Source organism: Lepisma saccharinum, chromosome 22, assembly GCF_977018435.1.
Source record: "Lepisma saccharinum chromosome 22, izLepSacc3.1, whole genome shotgun sequence".
In the NCBI taxonomy this organism is placed as follows: domain Eukaryota; kingdom Metazoa; phylum Arthropoda; class Insecta; order Zygentoma; family Lepismatidae; genus Lepisma; species Lepisma saccharinum.
The window spans coordinates 5,602,023-5,629,892 of record NC_139250.1 but is presented as its reverse complement, the minus strand read 5'-3'; the positions used below and the strand labels follow the sequence as shown (position 1 = coordinate 5,629,892).

The window sequence follows — 27,870 nt, the reverse complement described above, 5'->3', positions numbered from 1 at the left end:
AGGGATGAAAGTCACACAGTTGAAAAGGACGGCTAAATCTAACAGCATGGTATTAAGCATGTGTTTAATATTAAACATTTTAGTATGTATAAGAACACGTGTGGGTTTCATCCTAGAATAAAAATAACTATGTTAGATTGTAGGTGTATTTATAGTCTAGGCATCTTTTGCATGTTTAGCAACACTTTGCTCTTTAAAAAAATAATACCCTCCACTACTTTTTTCAAGTGCATGTCCTTTTCTATTAAGTGTAATGAGTTGCTTTCAAGCCAACTTTTCCATTTACTTGACGAAACTTTTTGTAATCATCAAAATGCAATTGAGCTATATGAAAATTATACCATAGTCGATATCTGTACACTGTGTTTGTGATTTTAGTGTTGCATGTGTAAGAGCATGGCCGATTATAGCAATCGTTTATTTCATGTAGCTCACAAAGTTTACCTGTATCATATTAAATGGAAAAATAATCAAATGCAAGGTGCTAAGTTACAAACATTACATATACAGGGTGTTCCAAAAAAGGTGACCTAGATACTGACGACTTGATCCTTTCGGTCACCTTTTTTAGAACACCCTGTATTTCTCGCTTTTGGCTGCTCAATCTTGAGAACATGGCCTCGTTTCCCGCCAGTAGCACTAATTTGCATGCGCATGAAATGTTAGTTTTCTAATTCTTCTCCTTCCTGTCTCTTCTTTGTAGTCTATTAGTTTAGTTTCTGACGTGACGTTTGATTTCCGTAACATTCACTTCTCTTCCGTGTACTATAGTGACAGTTATAAGACTAACTATACCAGATCTTTGAAGAAAATTAAAAAAATGAAACCTTTCTCTTATTTTTTGTGTGTGTTTGCGTGATGTCCATAACATCGAGTATTACATAACATACAGTATATGTATATGATACTACATACACATGTGTGTTTGTGTGCGTGCGTGTATATATCTACGTGCTTGAACTTGTGCAATGATTGTACTATCGCATCGTATTAATAGTGCCTTCCTGCTAAACAAAGTACTTACTTTTCACTAACAAGTTCATTTGAGAAAGCAAAAGTGTAAAAAAAAATATTGTAAACCAACCGTATTTTTTTTCTTACATGATTGTACTCAAATGAAGTGCCGCAATGCATATACTAAATCTCGTGGGAGAAAAAATGAAAAAGGAAAAAATAATAGTTTTTGAATGTTTTTAAATAATTTTTTTTTGTTTTACTATTTCTAATCCAATATACACCGCCGTTCTAATTTTCACCTATGAAGTACAGCATTTATTTTATAATAATTCTATTAAATGTTGGTTCTTGCAAATCAAAAGAAAACAATTGAAAATCATTCATAGATGCATATTGCATATTTCTGCCTATCTTCCTTGATTTTGTGTGTAGTTGGCGAACGAACCTTACAAGCAGGTGCGCAGAACAAAAGTTTTTGTGTGACGTCAGTTGAGTGACTCACACACAACCTGAACACATACATAGTAGGATATGAGAGTTATAGGAATCTACATTATTAACAGTCATAAATTGCAGTGAATGTATAGTAAGTTATCTGTTAGAAACTTAAATTTAAAAACTGGAAAACCAAAATTATTTCCTTTTTCTTTTTTTACCCCCTTGGTTTTTCATTTATCCTATAGCCACTCGCTGCATGACGTTCTGCTCTTATAACCACCATCTTCTAATTTTGATTCTAATTTCAAAGATCTAACGATGTGTTGTCCACATTTCTTTCATTCTTATTTCCACTGTCGTACTTTCCTATTTAACTTATATTTTCACTTTCTTAACCACTCACGCAAGTCTTTATTATTATTTTTGTCACTCACTTGGAAGACCGTTTAATTTTTTCTGAAAATAACAAACCATTGGCGGGACCAGAACACACTGCACGGTTACAATCTCACTGCAACAGCTTACTGCTGGATAATTTTTCTTGTAAACGCGGGAAAAATCACGCCTTGTACATAAAAGCCACCACTTGAGATAATAGTCCATGCACAAATCTACGAAGCAGGAAACCATCGCTGTAAATATCTTCTCTTTCGATATTTGTATAATTAATGCATTTAAAAATACTAATAAAATTGGCACACATTTAATATTTTATGAAAATTCCTATACATTGTATTTCTATCTGTTTAGCTTTTAATCCAAATGCCAGCATGAAATTTATGCTTAACACAAAGAATATTGCACTTCATATTCTTAATTCTACTTTGCACTTGATTTGCGGAGACTTGACTGCCATTCCCATTATAGATCTTTCTGTCAAGTACATCTTGTTCTTCATTAATAATTATAACAAATAAAGATTTCCCTAATGTAGAAAAATGGTCATTAAATTTAATATAGTTATAGCTAGTTTGAACAATAGCAATGGGCTTGTCAACACTAAATGATTTCAGTATTGTTGCCTTAAATTGTTTGAAATCTTGATAAAATGTTGCCCGTTGTCTCCAATCTTGTACAAATTTACTGTACTGTACTTGGAGGAATCTGAATCTCGTTCCGTTCTCGGAATTAACATTCCTATTCGACTGCCTACATTCTAATCACTACATTCTCATCGTGTGAAGAGTCTGTAATGTTTTTCTGTCCGTTCTTCACAAATTCCAAATATTTTAGTTTTAATATTTCCATAATAGCCATTCGACTATAATATTTCTTCTAAGAACTGTTCAAATTCCTTATGTTAACATAGGCATTTACATAGTTTTTCACGTATTACTAAAATCATTCTCAGTTCTTTTACACATTCTTGGACATTAGTTCAATTCATTTTCAGTATTATCGAAATATAAATTTACTTACCAATTTCCTCCATAGCCACCACCGTTACTTTAATGGCAAATTTAAGTCGTGACAGTTTTCATCATATCTCTTATTTTGACATTATTAGAACCACTTTCAACGTTTACAATTCAAGAATGTATAATCTGAGAGTCAAAATTATTCTTCAGACTATTCAGGCATTCATTCATCTGAAAATGTTTCACTAATTCTTAACATCTGTTAGAAAACTTTTCGTTTCTTAGTTTAATCCATTCTTAAAATTGCCTATACAGTCCGGCAGTCTCGCATGCAGACGTTAATTATCCAGCAATTCAATTTTCAACATCTTAAACCATCTCAGCTCAACTTAAGAACATTAAGTTCCAAACTTATGGGATTTACAATTTTCTTCTTCCTTTTAGCAAATCGTTTGCTAATAATTGCAGCCATTTTGATGTTAACTTTGGTGTCTACTGCCCAGATTTTTTATTTTTGTCAAGTCGATTTCTCTTTTTTAAATAAAAATTTCATTCACTCTATAACTTCCATTTACTCTAAATTATCATTAGCCACTAATATGTATTTACTAAATTTGGTTATTCCGATTTTGTCATACCAAATCAAATACCGTGACTATAGGGATAATAGCTTTTGAAAGGTTAAAAAATGTTAAAAAATCATATTGTGGTTACAAGTTAACACTCGTTTCTTAATATTTTACCAGTTCCTTACGAACTCAAACTTTCAAAACAGAGTCTAATTTGTAATTATTAGCGTCAGTGAAGAGTGTAAATATCGCTATTAATTTAGTAATTATTTAAGTATTTATGCATGCATAAATTTTAAATCTGCTCTCAACACAAAATAATTCAACTGGTTTCCTGCTCGTAGCAACGCACTGGCAATATATATATTCATATATATTTTTAATATACTATTGAACTCAGCTGCATCTTGTATTGCTACTATTTCACCTTGCCAAGACGACTTCACGAATGAAGCAGCACTGCACTAAATTGTTAAGTGTTGGCGCCATGTTGGATCTGGAGGTGCTAGGAGTTCTTTTTTAAAAAGGAAAAAGATATGTCATTCATGTTTGCTTTAACTCTTTTAATCGAAAGACGTATGGTTATAGGATAAACACTGTAATGCATTGCAGGACCACTCAAAAGAGGAGTGTGGGGAGGGAGAGAATATCCCTCTTCAAACCCAAAATGCGTAGACGTGGTGACGTCAGCTGCGGTGTTGCCGAGGTGAGTGCGCGGTTGCCAGATTGATCCTGCTTTTTTCTTTCTTTAAGCTTACATAAGTATGGTTATACAATTCACTTTCTCGTACAGCATCAGTTAATAAAGATTAAGCTCAAGATATTATGGAAGTAATTATGCTTTTTTTTACGTACACGTGAGACACTCAAGTAAATAAATGCTTCTCGCAGTTACTGTTGTATCAAGTTACAGAGGTTTTTCATGTCTCATACCAAAGCTTGATTCTTATTTTCTGCAGTCATACAATTTATAATCCTTGTTCGTTTACTTTTCAGTAATTACCTTACTTTTTAGTTTTTAAACCTAGTTTGCTTAAGTATTAAGTAAGTTAATTTGTACATATGTTGTTTTTAGACTTGCTATACATAGACTGACAAAATAAATCGATATAATATCAGTTTACATTAGTAATAATCTATGTACAAAAAGGTACAAAATCTTAGAAAATCTATATCACTGGCTTCAGATCCTTATGTTCTCTATGTGCTTACTGTGTTTGTATATACATTTATATATAACCACGCGTACATGCACAAAGAATGTACATAGGAAATAATATGTACATACACATGCCATAAAACAAAACGTCAAGCTCGTTTTGAAAGTCTCACACTTGCTTTGCATTTCTTTCTCTAATTGTTTCCTTTGTCGAATATTTTCATTCCTTTGTATCTCAAAATGTTTTGCTTCAGCGCAATTTCTTTTATTCCTTTACCTAACTTGCCAATATCTTTTCTTTGCACTCATCTAGCCATATTCAGCTTCCGTATTCTTAATAGCAGAATTTCAACATTTTAAAATTATATATTATTATTTCAAGGTATGTCTGTAACTCTGTAATTCATAAGCCACATGGTTTTACATCCGTAGAGGCATGTAAACAATTCTGTGGCTGATGTTTTCGAACAAGTTTGTATGGAAAATACAGGAGAAGAGAGGATGGACGAACAAGGCAGTGGAAGGTAGCGTCAGTGGCTTTCGTTAAATCTATCATCCCAGCACTCTTCTGGAACACTAGAAACTCATAAGGAAGAAGATAGAATCTTCACAATATGAGATGCGAAATGTAGTGGGCTGTCAATGTCGTTGGTTGTCATACAGCTTGTTTTCCACTGTTGTCCCAAAGTGATATTGTTTTAATGTGCCTTTTCCTTCACGTACAAACTTTTGTCGTCATCATCGTGTCAAATTCGTTTCTAGATAACTTATTTTGAAATTGTAGCCTTTAAAACGCCCCACTAAGAGTGCGCGATTGACATGAAGTTCTTTGCAAGCTCTCCACAGCAGCTTGTGGCGCTGTTGAAATGACGTCATCTTGCCGTGGGTTGAGAATCGACACCCCCTGGCGATTGGAAAGAGTACTCAATGAATAGTGTGACGTCACCGCCCACATTGCCTGATAACGTGGGCCATAAAGGAAGAACGGATGAGTGTGCCTGAGTTTTGCGTCACTTCTCTGTCCAGATAGTGGGTTTATCGGTTTGTAAAGAAGACCACCCATTAGATGAGAGGTTCCCTTCAGTGACGAATACTTCAGTTCAAGTCCCACCATGATTTTTTAGATGTTTTGGAGTCAAACAAACCTACATGGTGTCTTATCATCATCTCTTTTTGCATTCAATTAGATCCTTCTTTATTTTCTCATTTTTGTATTATCATGATAATTTCTTTAAATTGACTGAATTTCTCATTCTAAACAGAATCCTAGCTTGTATTGACCTTTGGAGTATATGATGTTTTATCGTTAAAAAAATTGGGAGTTTTTTTTAACTTTTTTTAATCCACTTTACAGGCCCATATGAGATAATTGTATGTATGAATATGACACATGCATACAAGAGTTGTACACATTTGTTTATATCCTACTTTAAATATAGTAATTTTTCACTAAATTATTTCCCATTTATATGCATATGGCCAAAAGTTGTGACTTCGCGATTAGTTAAAAGTGGCAGAAATGCGAAGTAAACCAAACCAACCAATCAATCAATATAAACAAGAGTTGTGGAAATATTTCACTATTTTTTTTAAATGGACTATCTTCCATTCAAATGACAGTTGAGGTTGTATGGATTTCCTTAATTATTTGGTCTTCATAAACGAACAGATAATCTTAGTTATTGCATCTTCTGAAAGAAAATTAAGTACTATGGACGAATAGTTAAAACGTACAATCAAATCAACGTGGCGGAGTACGGGCGCACTGTTTAGTGCTTCTGGTATCTAAATAGCTTCGATCATGCTAGTAAATTACCCAAGGTTTTGATTATTTCTTTTTCGCTATTTTCATTTTTTCTTAACCTTTCATATCCCGTTACTTCCTATGCTGCATCTTTCTGCAGAACATTGTCAGTAATCATCGACTTGATGTAGCGACCTCTAACATAGGGAAGAAATAGGTCTAGAATTGTTGTTTTTAACACCAGAGGTGTTCAAAGTATTACTAATATGGGACCAAAGGCTGGTTGGCGATATCGAAACCCTCTGGTTGTGTGACAGGCGTCTGGAGTAGAGCGGCTTAATCTATCATGTGATGGAGAATTCATTGCTGCATCCATCACATGATATCACAAAATGTGCCACTTCATCTGCCCATGTATCAAATTAAATCAGAGAAAATACTGAATGATCTATCAAGTGATATCAGGGAAAGTACCGCTTCATCTATCAAGCGATATCACGAAAAGTACCACTTCATCTATCAAGTGATATTACGGAAAGTACCGTTTCATCTATCGAGTGATAGCAAGAAAGTGCTACTTCATTTATCAAATTATATTAACGAAGACTTCAGCTATCAAATAATATCAGGGAAATCATTCCTGTATCTATCACATGATATTGCAAGAAGTACAACTTCATCTGTGCAAACAATATCAAAGAAAATACACCATCTATCAAATGATATCATGGAAAGTGCGAATTCATTTGTCAAATAACATCAGGGAAAGTGTCATCTATCAAGTGATGTCACAGAAAGTACCGCTTCATCTATCAAGTGATTTCATGGAGAATACTGCATCATTTATCTAGTGATATCGGGAAAGTACTGTTTCATTTTTATGAAATAACAAGAGGGGAAAATGTCGCTTCGTCTATCACAAAACTGCGTTAGAGACCATCCAAACCGCTCCGCTACACAGATCATAGTAATATGTGCTGCAATCCCCATCACATCTTTGAAAACCGAACAGGGGCGTGTTGGCGCTTGTATTTGTTCTCCAGTTCGTGAGATTTTCACCGTTGGACTACGAATCAAAACGAGAAAAATCCTGCAAGAAAACAAAAAAAAACAAACAGCCAGCACCCGCCAGCAAACTTATTTTGGCAGGTTCACAGAGTGAGTATATGCTCTTACTTTCCATCGTCAGAACTCCTAAAAAAACTAAAAACCATTTGGCAACGTACGAAATATGAACACGAAGACATTGTTGTCATCTCAAGTTGCACAAAAATTAAGAAAAATTTACCGAAGCCTAATGAACGAATTGGCACCGGAAGCAAAGGAAACCAAATACGAAAATGCAATAAAAACACTGTTAAAATTGATACAAGGCGCTTAGACACGGACTTATGGGTATTTCCTTATTTCCTGTTAGTGTGTGTTCGCACACGAAAAAATAATATACTGTTTCTGATGAAGAAGTGGTGTCACTTTTCACAGATCACAACACGGAGGAATCCTACAAAATTCTCCATTTTTCCAAAATGAAAATTTTTCATATTTTTAACGGCCGTTAAAGTATCGTTTCCTACAATTTTCTAGGGTGCTGACTTCAATATAACGAGTTATAATATTATAAGGTTAAAATTTAACGTTATCTTGTAAAGAGTAAAATTTTACATGAACGCAGCACACAACATACAACGAATATTCCGTAATGCAAATGGTATGCTCAGTATAACACTTGTTTTTACCTTCAGTGTGTTCCTATCATCTACGATAATGTTATTTACAATATCATTGACCCTACTACATACCATACGTTTTCAAGGTGGGTTCCAAACTATTCTTTCATATTCAGTGGATGGCCCTTTTGCTTAAATTTCCTAGGTGCTATGGGCTTGCTCAATATCTAGACATTACTTCGGCAACTGATAAGAAAGCTCATTGTTTCAATATGGATGGAATTGTGAGTTTCGTCATTTCCCATAAGTTTATCAAACACACACAAAACTAAGAGAGAGCGCTGAATTAGCTTGGAATCTAGTTCATATTGGATTGGATGTCCCGCATGTAAACGTCATCGGTGACCATTTTATCCCATTGGACAAGATGATTGTTGCCCTTTGTCGCTCAGCTTTCCGCATTAAAGCAAATGCAATGTATAGTCAGCTTTATAATAGTATGGGCGATATTGTTAATTTCTTCCTGGGTGGCTGTTAAAACTCGTTTAGTTTAAATAAAAGACTGAGGATTTGTATGCACTACATAATAAATTAACATTAACAGTAATTACGAATACAATTCTACTGCTGTATACAATGACATACTGCCACACATTCAAGACAGTGTATGAGAATTTAGCAATTTTATACTGAAAATGTTACATCAAAACGGCTCATAAAAATTCATGTTGCAATCTTCAGCTCAATTTATTTCCAGATTTTTAACAGTCTACAATTAGGCTTATCGGTACACAATAGTATGTAGGCTGGAATGTGCCCCAACAATATATGTACAATTTAGTGAGAGAGTGAATTTCGTGTTTGGTACATTACATGGCTCTTCTATTTCAGCTGCAAAATGAAGTCGACAAGTATTCTTACCTAATTCAAACAAACATTACCAAACATGTCATTGCAGTCACTGCAGTCCAGTACTCTCCCCGCCCCCTTGTTCAAAAGTCAAGAATGGAATATCTCCACTATCTGGCATCGTTACTTTTTGTCAATCTGCTTTCATATATTTCAATCTGAAGAGTTTAGGAGAGAAAATACCACTAAATATCACTAGTAATCGATACAAGAATTAACCTAACATGGTGAGTTGCCAGTCGTGCCATCCAGCAAGGCACATTCCTCCCCATGTGGAGCGACGGGTGAATTGGTGGCCTTGGTAACACCCCCATTGTGGTTGCTAGGGGTTAATTAAAAAGATAACGTCTTTATATAGTGAATCAAACAAGTTTCCAATCTGGGAAAAGCCTTTATTGTGCTAAAATAAGTAACAGTTGGGAAAAATTTTGCAAAATATGCATTGATACCTAAAATATGAAATACAAAAGAGCTACGATTTACGAGTTCAATAAAACAGTTATTGTTAAATATGCCTTTCCAATAAAAACGTTCATTTCAATAAAAATCCTCAGTCTAATTATTAACAATAATTCAATGACCAGAAGATTTCTGATTGTGTCATCTTGTTCTTAAAGAGACATGGATATCTCTTTCATTTACTTTGAAGTTGCATTTTTATTGCACATAGCGACGATGAGGATGAATACTGAGTTCATGGAATTGTGGAAAAGGCACAACTTTTCAAACATTGCTACTAGCCTTTTTTCCGAATCTTGTAACGTTTAAACGTCGTTGTTCATACATTCTTAAGAAATTTGAACGAAATCTCTTTCACGTACAAGCTTCAAAGATGTCTGAAGAAGTTTGAACTTAATTTTCATTTTTATATAATTTGAATATCGCATACGTTATTACTAAGTATTTTACAGAAGAGAAGGGAAATATATGTTGGCTGCATCCAAAGTGCACAGCTGTTGAACTGTTGAGAGGGATATTCGTAATGTTTTCTGGACATACAGAGGTGAAGTGAGTGTCGGGATCTGCTACATGAAATGAACAATCTGCATGCTTCTTATTAGTTATTTTAAACAGAAACTTGAAAATCAATTGGTAGGCCTACTTGTCAACACGAATGAGTAAAGATAGCACAGGCGAAAAACATGACGGCTGAGCATCTGAGGTAGTGGCATTGCTCTTTTAATTCTGATCCAACGGTTGAGTACTTTGTACCCACCCAAGTACCCATCACTTTATTCCTCACCGTCAGAGCTGTTCATATTTGCATGCAATATAAACTATTCTTCGTCTTTTGTATAAAAGAGAATTAACCGTATACGCTGTTTCACTTTGGAAGAACGTATTAATTCGATCAACAGTTTTCAAATCCGAAGCAGACTGATAAACAATTTTTAATCCCTTGAATATAAGAAAATGAACAATATCGCCTAGTGTTTGCTTCCGAAATAATTTAAGCAATTCCTCCAATCTTGTGTAGTGAAGTTAATATTGCCATGTTTCACATCTAAGCAATATCTTAACAATACAAGCTTTTATTGCATAATCGTTAAAGGAGAGTTCATAATTTCATTATTTTTACTCGCAAAGAACTTTGAACTTCGTCAGTCACGTAAAAGGATTTTGAGTAATCTGAATATATTGAAACAATCTTCACGTTGGTTGACTATACATTCACTTGCATCTTTATCGTGCTATTACTGTGTGAAAACAGCTGTGATTATAAAACTTTGCTTTTGTTTTTTGGTTCATCTTGCAGCTTTGGCAGTGGACAAAAGGCTTGAGCTCGATCCAGCTCTTTATTCTAACGATCAACAAACATGGTGTGTCTCTCCAAACGGTGCTACATCTGTTTTCTTTCTGTCCTCAGGAATTTAAGGAGTTTATCGACGCCGAGAACCTTATGCCCCTCCCCACGAGTGATTTCAAAAACACAGTGTGCATTGAAATGAAAGCCATGAGAATGAACGATATGGGAAGTGTGGATAGCTCGGACACTTATGCAAGCTGCAATACGCACCCTTTTGTTTCTCAAGGTGACCTAACGTCCGACATAGTGGATCCCTCTTGTGCTTTCGACAGTAATCTCTATGTGAATCCCTTAGATACCGACCAAGGAGGGCAAGTGAGGACTCCCAGTCCCAAGGGAGTAGGGGGTTTCTTCGGTCATCAACCGACGCGAGGCCCCGTCAAAAGTGCCTCTGGTGACACGGCGTTGGAGAGTGCCCTCAGAGGGGATTCAACCCTTGAGGAGGCGTTCAATAGAAGTCTGAGTTCCGCTGATAGAGGTAGTCATGGCAGCCTGAACGAAACGCCGCTGCCCAAACATCGGAAGACACGGTTCCAGCAGGTAAGACTTTTTTTGTGCAGAGGCGTCTCCTGAACGCATGCTGCGCATGCGTCAATTGTGGGATAAAGGACAGCTTACTCTGCGACGACATTAATGAGCATTTCTACATTCTAATTACTTCATATAGGAGAATTATTTATTTTACACGAGAGCGCTCAACTAAGCTTTTATTACATTTCTTGGATCTGAGGTGAAAGAAAGTAATAATTATTTTCCCACAATTGACGCATGCGTCACTTCAGATCCAAGAAATGTAATATAATCTTAGTTGAGCGCTCTCGTGTAAAATAAATATTTCTCCTATATGAAGAAATTAGAATGTAGAAATGCTCATTAATGTCGTCGCAGAGCAAGCTGTCCTTTTTTTCACAATTGACGCATGTACAGCATGCACCGCATGCGTTCAGGAAACGCCTCTGAGTACTTGTTCAGAGTTTGATATTGCTATAGACCAGTGATGGCATTTCGGGTAAAATTTTCAAGCAGTTTTCTCAACAGTTGACGAAATGTAACAACGGATGGCGCCTCATACAAGCATTTTGATAGAGGCTGTTTCTTTCAATTTCTTCTCCTCCATTGCTTTATCTAAAAAATATAATCTCATTGCCTGTTAGTTTTCAATATTACTCTTTATTGTGTCAAGGGCCTATTAGTGATTATTTGGTTGGTTGATTTTAGTGTTTTAAGACCACTTTATGCACAGTAAGGCTAATCTGGACCGGACCTACAGTTTTAAAGTGGAATCCGAACCACTATATGCCTCCACCGAGTATCGAACCCGGGACCCCTATTAGTGATTATTTCTATACTGTTATTTCCTTGCCATTATTCTCATAAGGAACCTGTTAGTAACATTTTATAGTTTCACTTTTATTTCTTACTGTTTATTTTTCATGATTATTAAAACCACTGTTATGAGTATATACTACGAGCATTCCCTGACATTCGCTACGAGACTCGGCGGCAAGCGGCCCGGCGTCAGCGCTTGTCTTTCCCGGTGAACGGGTCGGCGACAGTCGCACGCTACAGTCTGTTTCACTCTCCCTGCCTTCGCTCTCTTTCCTTTTCTGTTGACGCTGCAGACTGACGCCAGTATAATCCTCCCTCGGAAGTTATGTTGTGTCGTGTCCGTGTGTTGATTATTGTGGCTTAATATGGCACCACAAAAGTTTACATTACAACAAAGGATTTATCTTGTCGAGTGTTACTTCGGAAAGAGGAATTGTGGAGAAGTGCGACGACGTTTTGCAACGAAATTTCCTGGTATTCCCGTTCCACGTAGGACCACTATATTAAACATCGTAAAAAAGTTTAGAGTAACAGGGTCAGTTCTGAATAAAAGTGGAAAGAAAAATGGGGAAATCTAAAAAATAAAGTAATACAAAGACAATCCGCACACCATCCGTGAGTTAAAAGAGAGTATTGTACGAGAAATCGGGAGAATTACAGTAGACGAACTTGCACGTGTAAATGCCAATTTCCTTCGGAGATGCCAGGAATGTGTTGCAGCAGAGGGACATCATTTTCAACACCTACTGTAATCAGGGTTAGTACACAATATGAAAACTGTAATTTTAATAGCCGACTCTAGCGACTGTCGCGGACCCCGTTCACCGGGAAAGACAAGCGCTGATGCCGGGCCGCTTGCCGCCGAGTCTCGTAGCGAATGTCAGGGAATGCTCTGTACTTTACCTATTGAATCATTTCACGCTTTATTTGTACAGTCCTGTTCATATAAAGTGGCATATTCTTCAACTGTCCAATTTTACAAAATGTGCCACTTCATGTGAACAGAAGCGTACAATTATAAAATAATGTTTGATATTATTTTGTTACTTTTATTCTCTGCGTGCGTATGTTTATTGTATATTGTACATTAACGTGTTGACATTTTCCTTTCATTTCTTTCGTATTCTTTTTGTCCTCTTCCTCTCCCCCTTTCTTTATTTCTGTGGGGAACTTTATCTTCACAACAAACGATTGTCTTATTAAATTATTTTTTATATTGTTCTGAAATTTCTTATGTAGGCTATTTAGGCGGTCAGTAGGGTGGCTAAGACAATTTCATGGTGGGTTAAAGCCCGTCTACGCCCCCCTAGTGGCGACGATCCTGGATCTGCCTCATTATTATTATTATTATTATTATGTTATTAAATTTGCATATCCTTTGAGAGATTTGAATGCATTTCATTCTTTTAATCTATATAAACTGCGTTTGGTCTAACCTGTTACCTTCCCACGCTAGCAATCGCTCGACAATATCTGCACCAATCGGAAACGAGAAAAATGTCGTCTCCTAAACAGGGCGGAGCGAATGGAAAGCAGAGTAGCACACGATCTGTGTTGCCATTTCATAGTTTAATCCCGACTTTTAATCTCTTTAAGACAGCCCGTTGCGGCCAGTTTTCCTAGAAGTAGTTAGTGTGCTGTGTGCACATTTGTGAATTCTCGTGTAGCGTTTGCTTAGTGTGGCTTCCCCCAGAATGTAGAGGTGAGAGTGGCAAGGCCTCGTGGCTTCTGCTACAAGGGTCAACGTTCAGGCCAAACGAGATTTAAACAACGAGATAAGTTTAACTTCTAATTACCCAAGAAAACCGCATATATTATTAATAAACAAGGCTACAGTGTGTACGCATTAAAATATATATTTGTAAATATTGACTTGATGTACAGTCATGAACAAAAATACTTCTCCCGTAGTGCCTTAATACCGGTGTCTTGTAGGGGAAGTATTTCTTTTCAAAACTGTTATTATCTATTATCTATTCTATTATCTCTGACTGCATTTTTACATCAACGTTTGTTTAAATAATTAAAATTATCTCTAAACAATTATTGTTTTTTTATTTTTGAAGATATAGATCATAATTTACTTCCTCTTTTCAAAAAAGACTTGGTATTGAAACGGTGTAATATAAAACGTTAAAATGAAACTGAAGAAACTACAGGGTGAGGCAAAAGTCAGCTTGCATAGGGAAACAAGTACGTGCATAACACACACATGACTGATGTGAAATTCTTACAGTTCGTGTTGAATATGCAGAAATGCATGCTTCAATTTTTTACCGTGCTGTCCTTTACGTGTCTCCACAAGAAAGAAACACAGGGTGTTAGGTTCTGGGGTGGCCCTTTCTCAAGACACTCAAATGTCAACCTCACTTCCACATAGTACACACTGGATTGCATTTTGCAGACTAGCGAGGCTCTGGCGTCTGGAACCATGGCCAGTATAATCTTCTATGGGACTTTATTGTGCGCTCTCCATGTGTCTTTGTGAGTGTTCCTTCATCTTTCATTTCTTTCTTATCACCTTCATCCTTATCTTCGCGATTAGCCAAAACTGGCAGAAAATCGAAGCAAAATAAACAAATTCACTGTTTTGCGCTACGACGCCAGGGGTCCCGGGTTCGAATCCCGGCCTGGGCATGGATGTTAGTGAGTGTCCATTCATCAATTCCATTATATCAGCACTCATCCCCATCCTAGCAAATTAGCCAAAAGTGACACAAAAGGCGAAGTAAAATAAAGCAATTTAATTAATCTATCTATCAATCAAGGTCTGGCGACTGTGGTGGCCATTCACCTATGTCACCTAACTTTTACTTTCGCCCTGTATGTCCGGAGGGATATCATAAATAAAATGCTCACAAAACATGTAAATATTTTACAATTCTATGCATTTAATCATAGTGTTGTGTTTTTAAGGAAGAACTCTTTATTTTCCATTGGAGAAAGAGCAAAGATGGCCGATAGGGTTTTTGACATGACGTTTTCTGTTTTTTAGGGCGTGAGACCGAGAACAAGGTTCGGGGAATCCGAGAGGAGCCGAGACTCGCAAGACAGCTTGGACAAGAGAAGCCGCCGTCCGTCTTTCATGCCGACCAGAGGATTCGCTTCCGCCACACGGCTCATCAACCAGCACCTGTTCGGCCTCCACACCTTAGGCAGCGCACGAGCGGGTAAGCTTACAGGAGGGGGATATTTTCCTTGCCTTTCCGTGAATAGGGATTGGACGGTGGAATTTGCTTGGTATAGGTGTCTGTCTTATTATACAGAGCATTCCCTGACGAGAATCGGCGGCAAGCGGCCCGGCGTCAGCGATTATCTTCCCCGGTGAACGGGGTCCGCACAGACGCACGCTACAGTCTGTTTTTTTCGCTCTCCCTGCCTTCGCTCTCTTTCCCTTTCTGTTGACGTTGCAGACTGACGCCAGTATAATCCTTCCTCGGAAGTTGTGTTGTGTTGTGTCCGTGTGTTGAAGATTGTGGCTTAATATGGCACCACAAAAGTTTACATTACAACAAAGGATTTATCTTGTCGAGCGTTACTTCAGAAAGAGGAATTGTGGAGAAGTGCGACGACGTTTTGCAAAGAAATTTCCTAGTGTTCCCGTTCCACATAGGACCACTATATTAAACCTCGTTAAAAAGTTTAGAGTAACAGGGTCAGTTCTGAATAAAAGTGGAAAGAAAAATGGGGAAATCTAAAAAATAAAGCATACAAAGACAATCCGCACAACATCCGTGAGTTAAAAGAGAGTATTGTACGAGAAATCGGGAGAATTACAGTAGACGAACTTGCACGTATAAATGCCAATTTCCTTCGGAGATGCCAGGAATGTGGTGCAACAGAGGGACATCATTTTCAACACCTTCTGTAGTCAAGGTTATTACACAATATGAAAACTAATTTTAATAGCCGACTCTAGCGACTGTCGCGGACCCCATTCACCGGGAAAGACAAGTCCTGACGCCGGGCCGCTTGCCGCCGAGTCTCGTAGCGAATGTCAGGGAATTCTCTGTAGCTTGACTCGTCTCGATACTAAGGATGGCGAAATCCGGATTAAATTTTATCCGGACATATGGATTATCCGATATCCGGATATTCGGATTATCCTAAATGTCCGGATATCCGAATGTGTGCATTATCCGGACAGTTCATTCGTTTATCCGTTTCACGGCTATCCACATATTATTTTATTCGTCTTGTTCATCAAATCTGTACTATCCGTATATTCGGATTATCCCGACATCCGAATTATTCGGATATAAGGATTATCCGTTGCATTCGGATATCCGTTATCCGGATTTTGTGGCTATTCCTACTCCATACCATTCCTATTAACATATATATTTGATTTCCAGTCACCTGTTCTGGCGTAATTTCCTTGAATACATATAGGGGAAGGAAGGGTAAAGTGGCCACTCTAAGGTTTAATGAATTCTTATCATACCTTTTTAATCAGCAAAGTTATAGAAACATAGACCAATAGTAAGTATAATAACTTTACTTCCAATTTCTATTTTATATTTTTTTAATTCTTGTTGTTTTGAAATGTAACTACACGTTACTTATTTTTAAAAAAAGTACGAAGTGTCCACTTTGCCCGCCTAGGTTGGGTAAAGTGGCCAGCCCCGTCCCATTTTACCTGCATAGGTAAATGAACAAATCACATTGATTCAGAGTGTGTATTTAATCAACACAAGCTGAAGTAATACACATTAAGAAAAAGTATTATGGAAATCTTTAAAAGATAAAGTAAATAGTAATTCGTAATCAATAGTCTTATCAATAAAGGATTAGGCGTAGGCCTATTTGCAAAATTCGCTCAAACTCATCATCTTCTTCGTCACAACCGGCGCACTCTTCATGTGCCCACTTCTTACATTTTAAACATCTAATCCATCCTTCATTGCCTTTCGAGTCTGTCTGTTTCGTGGCCACTTTGCCTGGAATGACGTCATTACAAAAACTGTGGTCTAACGCCTAACCTACATGACTTAGCGTTTTCAAACAGACATCATTTAAAAGGTTATTTCACGCTGATCAAACACACAAGAGCATATAATTATAACACTTACTATTATTTAGCTATAATCAACAATTTGTACCACTTAGCTAAAATCAGACTTGCGAAAAAACAATAAAATGAGTTCACATCTAAAAAAGTGCAGCTTCCCTCTTCAACGTCACAGACAACACTGACAGCATCCGTGGTGACTGTTTCGCCCGGCTCCCGCGTGGCGGAAGCGCTGTACAGCGAAGAAAACTCACATTTTATTTTATAATTTCTATAGTCGTGGCGGAGTGCTTAGCACAGCGCTACGACGTCACGGGTCCCGGGTTTGAATCCATGAGTGGACTGGACATTGATGTTCTTTGTTAATCTCCCTTCATCGATTTAATGACATCATCACTCACTCTCAACGTCGCGATTGTCCCAAAGTGGCAGAAATGCTACGCTAAATAACAAAAATAAACAATAAAAGTTCCTCCACCATAAGAATGGAAGTACTTTCGTAGTTATTATTTATTATTCTTCAGTAATTTTCAACACGATATAGTGATAAGTCAGGTTTTGTTTACAAAATGGAAATCCTTGAACTGGAAGTCATAACAAATGGCATTTCTAAGATAAAAATAGTCTACAGCATTTATAATAAATAATACACTTTGTTCTTGTTGATATTGATATTGTAAAAGGTCACAATTTTGAAATAATTTCTATCACGTAGGTCATGACACTAAATATATATGCCTAAATGTCGAAAGAGAAATTTTACCCGCCATCTATGATGGGTTCAATTTGATTTGTTGATTTGGTGTTTTACGTCCACTTTATGCACAATAAGGCTAATCGGGACTGGACCTACAGTTTAAAGTGGGATTCGAACCACTATGTGGCTCCACCGGGTACCGAACACGGGACCCCTTGATTACAAGGCGGCGGCGTTACCACTGCGCCATCGGGGAGGTTGTGGTTCAATATAAACACTGCCAACAATAGCGCTGTGTTCTTTAACAATGACCTTCTGTTAGTTTTCTAATGGTCGTGCGTTTTGTAAGCACAGAAATCACCTATCAGCATCGCCAGAAAGAAAATGCGATAAATGACCCAAATTTGCTGCACAAGCAAGCTCATAAATTCACCAGCAAACATGCAACGTTGTGTAGAGACAGGACAATACATTTCTGCTCAGTGTGGCCAGAGACTAGTCGTACACCCTGCTGCCAAAATTTCTTGGAATCTTCACGTGTTGGGAAAAAACAGTGAAGTATTAACCCTGTACCATAAGACCCAAGGAGTTGCCAGGAAGGGTAGGACATATCTCTGAATGGAATTGGACAATCGCCAAACTTCGCTGGCTGTCCGCCAGATGTCCACTTCATCTGTACGGGCTGTGGAGTGAGACCATGCGACAAATAATCCTCACCGGAACATGGCGGCGGACATATCGACCCAAATTCCTTCCAGGCCTGTCTTTTTTCCCAAAAGAATGCGGATAATTTTTTTCCCCACAGAAATCTTTCATTGTTGAAATTGACGTTGTTTCCTGTTTGAGGTTTTGTTGTGGTTGTGGGGCAGAAAGAGAAATTATTGTAAGTTTTGAGGTAAGAAAAGTTCTTATTGTTGCAATGTTGGGCGAAAACCGCCAAATATTAAAAGTTCAGGAGCCTCGTGGTTTTTAATGGAAAATAGGAATTTAGGATTGTCTCTAGACCTACTAACCTTATTTACTAGGTGCTTATTACTAAAAATACACCAAATTTACGTGCAGTGATCCAAAGCACCAAGCAAAAATATATATATATATATGGGTTAATTTTTATTCCACAATGCGACATTATGAATATTTAACTGCCTACTGATATTTTTCATTACTTTTTGATTTTTTTTTCGTGGGGGAAATTTTTTAGATATAATCATGCCATGGAATCTTTAAAAGCACATACAAGTCTCATGGAAGAGAATTTGAATTTAAAATAGATAATATCTTAAATACAAAAAACTAAGTTTAGCATTGTGAACAAGATTTACAACAATATGTTGGAGATTCTGCTATGGTATACGTCATAATGTATAAAATAGATCAGGAAAAAACAGCGACCTTGATCTAATCGAAATTTGATTTGATTTTTGTTATTTAGCGTTACTTTTTTGTCACTTCTGGCTAATCGCGACGTTGAGTATCAGTGACAATGAAATTGATAAGGGGGCAGTCGCAAAGAATACTCATGCCCAGGCCGGGATTTGAACTCGCGATCCCTTACGTCGAAACACGCTGTACTAACCAGCCGAGGTCGACAATCTAATAGAAATATTCGATAATCTAGCTTTATAAACATATACAGGGTGTTTCTAAAGGTCGTTTACAACGCTTGGGAGGTGATTCCTCACACGAAAACAAGCAAAAAGTCTAAGTTCCATTTTTACGACTGAGGCTTCGTTTCCGAGATAGGAGCCTCGCAAAAGGTGACAAAGTGAACGTCACACCTAACTGGGACGAATACTATCACAGATAGAGAGGCGGTTCCAAGGGAATCATAAAGGAATCGTATGTGCTCAGTCCGGAAGTCACTATGAAAAGTTCACTTCACGCATGCGCAATGGAGTCCTCAAAGGAATTGGGGATTTCCAGCAACAACAATGCATGGAAAAGGTATGTAACGCAGCAAGAAGGACCGTGACAATGAGAAATGCGTTCAAGACAACACATCCCGACCTCAAACATCAAAACATGACCACCGAACACAAAATCCGAAAAGTTGAGCACGGTTGCATACCCCAGTTACACGCGAGGAATGAACGAATCATGTCATGTGGCATACGAGAGACAGGAGGAGGGAAAGAAAAACACAATATCAGATGATTGCGACAACGTGTATTTTTACACGCGACAACTACGTAATATCCCCCCCCCCCACACACACACAACAAACAACAAATGCTACAATATCTTACGCACAGACAGTCCGTGTCACTGTACACCAACTGAAGATGTCACTTTCACCACACAAAGGGGGTGGGGAGCAATACCAAAAGTGTTCGCACGCGATCATTGTGACGTAAAAGAGACCAGTTTTGGAAGCGCTGCACAGGCAAGTCTGGCTCTCGTAGTCTACGTTTGACCTTCATGACTGCTGTTCCCGCGAGAGGAGCTCGAAGGGTTGGTTCTCTCCGGCAGTCGTCCCAATCGTGTTGCAGGTGCTGGGATATGATCAGCAGTTCGCTCTAGGTTGTCATACGCATTGAAGAGTACTAGTATGTTGCATTGAAAGAAGTTGACGTGGTGGAGTGGGCAAGTCAAGTATCGCAACAATTGGTCTGTGGTGTTCGTACGGTGATACGGCCAATTTGTGCAGTGTGCCAGTGTTAAACAAAAACAATACTTTGCAGTTCCAGCTCCCTATTACACAGATGGCTGCGTATACGACCCCGCAGCTAGCTGACATGCATCTCATGTATGGGGAGGCACGTGGTAATAGCCGTGAGGCAAGGCGTCTTTATGGAGAACGCTTTCCACATAGACGTTTACCGTCTCACACCTTCTTTCAGGTAGTGGACAGTCGACTGCGTGAAACAGGGTCAGTGTTACCACCGCGACAAGAAGTTGGAAGACCCCGAAGTGTACGCACACATCAGTTTGCAGAAGATGTGTTAACAGCGGTCGCAGAACATCCTGGCACCAGTACGCGAGTGCTCGCTCGGGCACGAAACACGTCTCATGTGAATGTTTGGCGAGTGTTGTCAGATGAAGGAATGCACCCTTTTAAACTGCAGAAAGTACAAGAACTGTTACCTCGTGACTTTCGCCCTCGTATGGAGTTTTGCCAATGGTTGTTGCATCAGCTGGACACAAACCCTCACTTCGGGGCAAACGTATTGTGGACAGATGAAGCCATTTTCACCAGGATGGATGTCTTCAATAGTAGAAACAGTCATGTATGGGACTTTGACAACCCACATGCACTTTTTGTGGCCCATCACCAGCACAGGTTTTCAGTGAATGTGTGGTGCGGGATAGTACATGATCATTTAATTGGACCATACATTCTCCCTGTTCGCCTGAATGGTCGCACGTATCATGCATTTCTTAGTGAGGTTCTGCCTGAACTGTTGGAGACCGTACCTTTGGCACTGCGGCAAGAAATGTGGTACCAACACGATGGTGCACCAGCTCATTTCGATCGTAATGTACGACATTTCCTGCATGACGTGTTTCGCAATAGGTTCATTGGTAGGGATGAGCCTGTGCCTTGGCCACCGAGGTCGCCAGATCTCAACCCTCTCGATTTTTTCTTCTGGGGAGAAATGAAAACCCTCGTATACGACACACCTGTCACATCAGCTGAGGACCTCGTTGCTCGCATCAACGTCGACGCCGCGACGGTAGCAGATACACCTGGCTTGTTTGCTCGTACTCGACAATCCTTGATTCGTCGCTGTCATCTCTGCGTAGAAGTAAACGGCAGACATTTTGAAAACCGTCTGTGATTATTGCCCTCGGCAAATACCAGTGAGAACACTTTTGGTATTGCTCCCCACCCCCTTTGTGTGGTGAAAGTGACATCTTCAGTTGGTGTACAGTGACACGGACTGTCTGTGCGTAAGATATTGTAGCATTTGTTGTTTGTTGTGTGTGTGTGGGGGGGGGGATATTACGCAGTTGTCGCGTGTAAAAATACACGTTGTCGCAATCATCTGATATTGTGTTTTTCTTTCCCTCCTCCTGTCTCTCGTATGCCACATGACATGATTCGTTCATTCCTCGCGTGTAACTGGGGTATGCAACCGTGCTCAACTTTTCGGATTTTGTGTTCGGTGGTCATGTTTTGATGTTTGAGGTCGGGATGTGTTGTCTTGAACGCATTTCTCATTGTCACGGTCCTTCTTGCTGCGTTACATACCTTTTCCATGCATTGTTGTTGCTGGAAATCCCCAATTCCTTTGAGGACTCCATTGCGCATGCGTGCAGTGAACTTTTCATAGTGACTTCCGGACTGAGCACATACGATTCCTTTATGATTCCCTTGGAACCGCCTCTCTATCTGTGATAGTATTCGTCCCAGTTAGGTGTGACGTTCACTTTGTCACCTTTTGCGAGGCTCCTATCTCGGAAACGAAGCCTCAGTCGTAAAAATGGAACTTAGACTTTTTGCTTGTTTTCGTGTGAGGAATCACCTCCCAAGCGTTGTAAACGACCTTTAGAAACACCCTGTATATACAAAGTGAGCTACTTAAAATGCCACCGTATCTGTGTATTAAAACTTGGAACTACAGATTGAATTTAAGCGACTGAAGTAGATCAATCAACTAGAAGTAAGAAGATATAGATTCTAGGAGTGGGAAAGATGTCTAAAATATGGAGAAAGAAAAACAGAAAGGGGAGAAATGAATACCACCATAAGAATGAAAAATTGTAAAAGTAAGCAATTTTGATTCCCTTTATGAGCGCCCATTCTAGAGACGAATTTCGTCCCTTTCTGACTACAGGAAAGTTGATTCTCTGAGAGTTTAGGAACATAATTGAAGGAGGGGAGGGGGACTATCCAAATTGTACGAATTTAAGCGAATTTAACTTCTCTGTTGTCATATTTTTGATTGCATTACAGTATCTCAATTTTTTTTTCATTTTGCAGCCCTTTTCAAAGCCATTTTTCCTTCGCACATGGAGTCCTTCAAAGTCTGCTTGTGGCAAATTTCTCCTCATCTAAGATGTACTGGAAGCTACTCAAAGCAAACAGAGAACTAAAATTCGTGTGTCTCTTGTACTTTTCTTCATTCCTAGAGTTGTAAGTCCACTAAGACGAAGAGTTTCGCACCAGCTATGCTTATATTTCAATATCGTTGGTATGGGCACTGCTACTGAAAAAAAAAAACGTGGCACGAGAAAGTATGAATTTCTCCCCATGTTGCAAGGTGAAGCATTTTCTATAGTTGATTATTAGGGTAGATACGATTCGTAAAAAAATATGATTAATAATTATTTTTAGACTATCATGTATTCCTTATTGACAAACAATTTAAACTTCAAGTTATGGCTAATCAAGTGGAAGTTTCGATCCTTCCTAACGGAAGTAAAATCTTCAACCTGTCCTGTTCCCAATCATGTATTTTTCTACACCATCGGAAGTTTAATATGCAAGAGAACAAGTAAAACACTCGTAAAACCATTCAGCGCACAGACTTCTCTTTTCCCGGCTCGTCTCTGCAAGAGGTCGGTGTGGGAGGAGCAGTTTCGGGTCCTCGCGTCTGGCTGGATATAGAAACTGTTCCTTTTGCTCTTAAGCACAGGACCTAGAGTTTAAAGTGAGATCCGAACCACTACGTGCATTCACCGGACATTACCACTACGCAATAGGTGAAGTCCCGTTTTTCTTCATCTTTGCATCAAATGGAAGCAGTGCTTTTCATCAGTGTTGCAAGATCTCCCTGCTGTTTCTGGACACGTGTAATATAGGGTCTTCAGCGCGGGGTCCTTCCGTGAAAGAAATGTTGCCTGTCTGACAATCATTTTAAAACTGTCCCCTTGAGACAGCGAACGCATTTCTATCGTAAGTGCACTTATCCAAGCCATGGCTGGAACTTGGATCGTTTTCAAGTACTTTCGTCCAAACTTGTTGATCAAATTAATGTCCGCAGGCGTTGATGCATATGACACCTTAGTCATAAGAGACTTCTGTTAGTTTTTTAACGTCCTGTAACTAACGTACGCTCTGTACACCTGTTCACCATTGAAGAAGCGATGTCCAAACTCGCTGGTTGAAGTTTCATTTTATCGGTCTTTAGAAAACAATGATTTGACTACATACACGTTTCAACAAGCTTCTAAAAGCTATATATGCTTTTTTCCCCCTTTGTGCGTGTGTACTCTTAGGTATAATTTACTTTCAAACAGTGGCGGCGATTAGGTTCCAAAACCAGGAGGGCATATTTCCCTTTCTATATAAGATTTAGCATAGTGCGGGGGCAAAAGTGGCGAAAAGTGGGGGGCAACTGCCCCCCACCCCTCCTAATCGCCGCCACTGTTTCAGAGCATACTTTCAATTTGCTTTCCTTGTTCGTCAACTTAGTCAGAAAAGCCAACCTCCGTGCCAGAGTGGTTAGCATAGCGCGCTATGACGCCAGAGGCTCCGGTTTCGAATCCCGGCCTGGGCATGGATGTTCTATATGAGTCTCCTTTTATCTATTTCAACATATCATCGCTCATCCTCATCTTCGCGATTAGCCAAAAGTGGCAGAAAAGCGAAGTAAAATAAGCCCCTATCAATCAATCATCCAATTAAAGCCAGAAAAACATGGTTGAAAAACTATTTTAAAAATACATTATGAAGCCTAAAATATGATTCGTTCGTTTTTAACAATGATCTTAAGGAACAAAAGTCCATTTATTAAAGATTGTTAAATCAAATATCAAAAAGTGTATTTATACTTGTAAATTAAAACCTTTATGGTTAATTTTACTATATTTTTGAGATTATATTTTTGTATTAATAAAAACTCAGTAAATATTTTTCAGAATTAAAATATATTTTTTATTTTTTTCAAATACCTTGCTACAAATTAACGTTATCAATCGGGCCTTGGAAACGATGCTTTTTTGTAAAATCAGTAAAATATTTTAATAATAACAAAAATGTACGTTATGGTATGGAAAATAAGAGTTCCACTTGGAAAATGTATTAAACTTCTATTTTGAAAATCTAACGGGTCGTTTTAAGAAAGTAAAACTTTACGCACAACGGAGGAGAGCACATTATGATGATGTAAATTTCCCATCAATATCTCACGACCCAATGTTTTGCAGATGCGAGGAACAAAATAAGAGCTTCACGTGCTCTGATACAGAGATCTGGTATTAGAACCACATCTGGCAACATTGTATTAATTTTTCTTGTGCTCTTCTATTATTTCTTCCAGGAATACTTTAGATTATCCTATAATTTTGTCAGTATTCACGTTATTGTTGTATTTGATTTCTTTTTCAGTGCATGTATTTAAGAATGTGCATATATCTATATTTATATACATTAAAGTGCCAATACCCAAAATGCCTGCAAAGATGTTAGCGCTCTTTATTCACTATCATATTTTAGCTAATATGTCCTTCAATCCATTCAACTTTTTAGCATGTTTAAATCCGCTGTATTACATAGAGAGCCATCTACATTTGAAACTGATTATAAAATTTTGAACACCGTTAAGCATAGGCGTGCGCACGGGGTGGCAAGAGGGGGCAGTTGTTCCCCTAATACTCTCACTTAGAAATTTAATGTAGGGGTAGAATCAAAATTAAATTTTGATACAATCCTAAGTACATAATGATCCTAGAAGGGATACTGCAGTAGGGACATGTTTCAGAAGTTCCTAACTCACATAACATTTCATGTCGGAAGCTTTGCTAACAGCAACACCGAAAGTAGAGCATAGTCTATTCACAGAAGTGATGCTTGCAAGGTAGAGGAATAATTAATGGCTTTATTTCCTGCAAGTTAATGGCAGTCTATCTACATCCCAGCTGACCTATGGCATAAATTGCCAAATCTCATTGTATTTATAGTAGGTCCTGCAATGAATGATTTGTAGCTCCGGGGCGGAGTATTCATCAAGTGGCGTGACCTGCCGTTGGAGATTGATCAGATTCCATTGCTGAACGAATTGCAGCTCAGGATCTGATAAACGAACCACTGTAATGAGCTTCTCGGTGTGTGTTTTCACATGTAAGGTTCAAGATAATGACATAACGGCAGGGCTATTACTTATTAGTTCTGACTTAATAAATGAGTCCTTGGGGAACGTTCGGGAATAGACTTCCAACCTTCCTTGCATTGACGAGGATTTGCAGTAAGTTTGCAGAGGTCTGTCTGCTCCCAGAAAAGCTTATCCAGGAGCGAATTAATGGAAGGGTGTCAAGGAAACCTTCCCCATTAGACCCAAGGCAATAAGGGTGAATTCTCGACCTTTAGGGATGATTTTATGCCATCCCCAAAACAAGATAAATGTTATGTTTCTAACACAAATATTTCTCAACATCGTTGCCAACCTCACAACACGTGAAAACTGAACGCTGGGGAGAGCATACGACAAACCAGTGACGTATCAAGAGAGCTCGCCTCTGTTCTTACAACTTTGGAAATCTCGTTTTTGCCTCAAATTGAACGCACAGAAACGCTAGGACGTGCAGTCTCAATCTTTCAAAACAAAGTACTGGAAATGTCCATTGTTTCTTAGTCTTACGCATATTATTTTCTATTCACCTTTGAATTTTTTTGTATGTGTATGTTCAAAACTTCATTATTGGTATTTTTTAAAGTTGACGAGAATTTCTGACGTCATCCACAATAATAGGGGAATCAGAAATTTCGTATAGCAGTTCTCAGTCTCGTTTCCAATTGGAAATGTTTTCTTAATTCAGGCTTTTCTTTCTAGATTTTTTTTTTTTCCCCCCGGTCTTAGAATCTGTTTGCTTCGTCTATCGTTGGTTAATTCTTTTATTGCCTTTTGTTCTACGTCCTCTTGCTCCCCCTCCTTTTCTCTCCCATTTATTTTCCGCGTATATTTCTATTTCTTTCTGCCTCTCTCACTCTCTCGCTCACTTTTTCTCTCTCTTTAAATAATTATTTCTATCTTACGATGACCCGTAATGGTGGCGTCACAAAAACTTCAATATATGACATTTAGATTTTAACTTCTTTCGAGAATTTCCTCCAGGGTGCTCTGCCTGTCTCGTGTCGGTACCAACCTTAACCGTGATCATTGCTGTCAAAGCAAAAGTCACGAAAGAATTAGATTTCTGTGCCCAGCACGATAAAAATGTAGCCATCAAGATAACATTGAACATTATATCTTAATTCCTGTCCAATATTAGCACCCCACTTATCGTTATTTGTTACTGCATATTTAATGAATATCCAGAGTTCAGTAGCAAATCTGTCACTGAACTTTCATCGCGATAAAAACCGGTTGATGATGCAAGATACCAATAACAAGCGAAGCTCGCGCGGCCCGCTAACGAGCATATAATTGCAGAACACTTCTTGCAAGAAACGAGCATAATATTACTGGAATACGATAGCTGTTGGATGTTTGGTTCTGTGGAAAATGATACGTTATATACGCTGTTATTATTACAGTGTTCAAGGCTTTGAGAACGGCGCAATCTTCTTTCCCAAGCTGCGGTCGAAGAAGGAGATTGAAGCGCTAGATAAAAAACAAGAACATTTACGCCCTTATCGTCTTTCGTCTTCTGAGCACCATCATAATAACTGGATGATCACGTGACTCTCGAGGGGCAGATAGAGTCGGCCCTCAGCGCCTTCCTTATCTTAGCTTGGGAGAATGAGTGGGTGCAAGGGAAAGTGGGGGAAGAGGGGGGAATGGCGCAGTGAGGATCTTGGGCCGTTAGTGTTGAGACACTAAATCCGAAGGAACAATGCTCGCTCGTAGTAATGTTTCATCGACTTAATGACTTCATTTGTTAAACCGACTTCTTTCTCTCCCCTCTTACCCCTCTCTCTCTCTCTCTCTACTACGTCCGTGCAAAGGATTAGAAGTTTAGCAACAAGAGTTAACGGATTAAAAATTAGAGCTTTGCGTGGTTAGGTACAAGTTTACCCGTGGCGACGCTATTCCTGGCCTCCAATAGCATAAGAGCGCGGGCAGATTTCAAGAACATGCTCGTCTGATTGGCTTTTTCGAGCGGCTGTTGTGACGCGTAAAGGCAACCTCGCAAGTGACCAATCACGTCGCCTACTTCCCCCAGTGACGCAACAGCGTAGGAGAAAGGGGAGGGATCACGCCGGAAACAACCCAATCCCCCCACCAGCTAATCTGTCCGCTTCAATGATTGTGTATATGGAATCCAGCATAGCCAAAAGGTCAGCGCTCTACCCTGTGGCTTCGATCCCACGTGGAAGCCTCCAAAATTTCGGCGTTGACTC

General features: G+C 38.7%; 1 protein-coding gene across 4 annotated transcripts in view; it reads left to right on the top strand.

Moving 5' to 3' along the window:
* The window catches only part of Shab (potassium voltage-gated channel shaker cognate b), a 307,081-nt gene that overhangs the window by 262,535 nt on the left and 16,676 nt on the right, over positions 1–27,870 (top strand). For all 4 annotated transcript variants that reach the window (XM_083143980.1, XM_083143979.1, XM_083143978.1 and 1 more), the window contains 2 exons: positions 10,669–11,148; positions 14,933–15,107. In XM_083143980.1, coding sequence (XP_083000106.1) covers positions 10,669–11,148; positions 14,933–15,107 — 655 coding nt within the window. The remainder of the gene's footprint in view (positions 1–10,668; positions 11,149–14,932; positions 15,108–27,870) is intronic.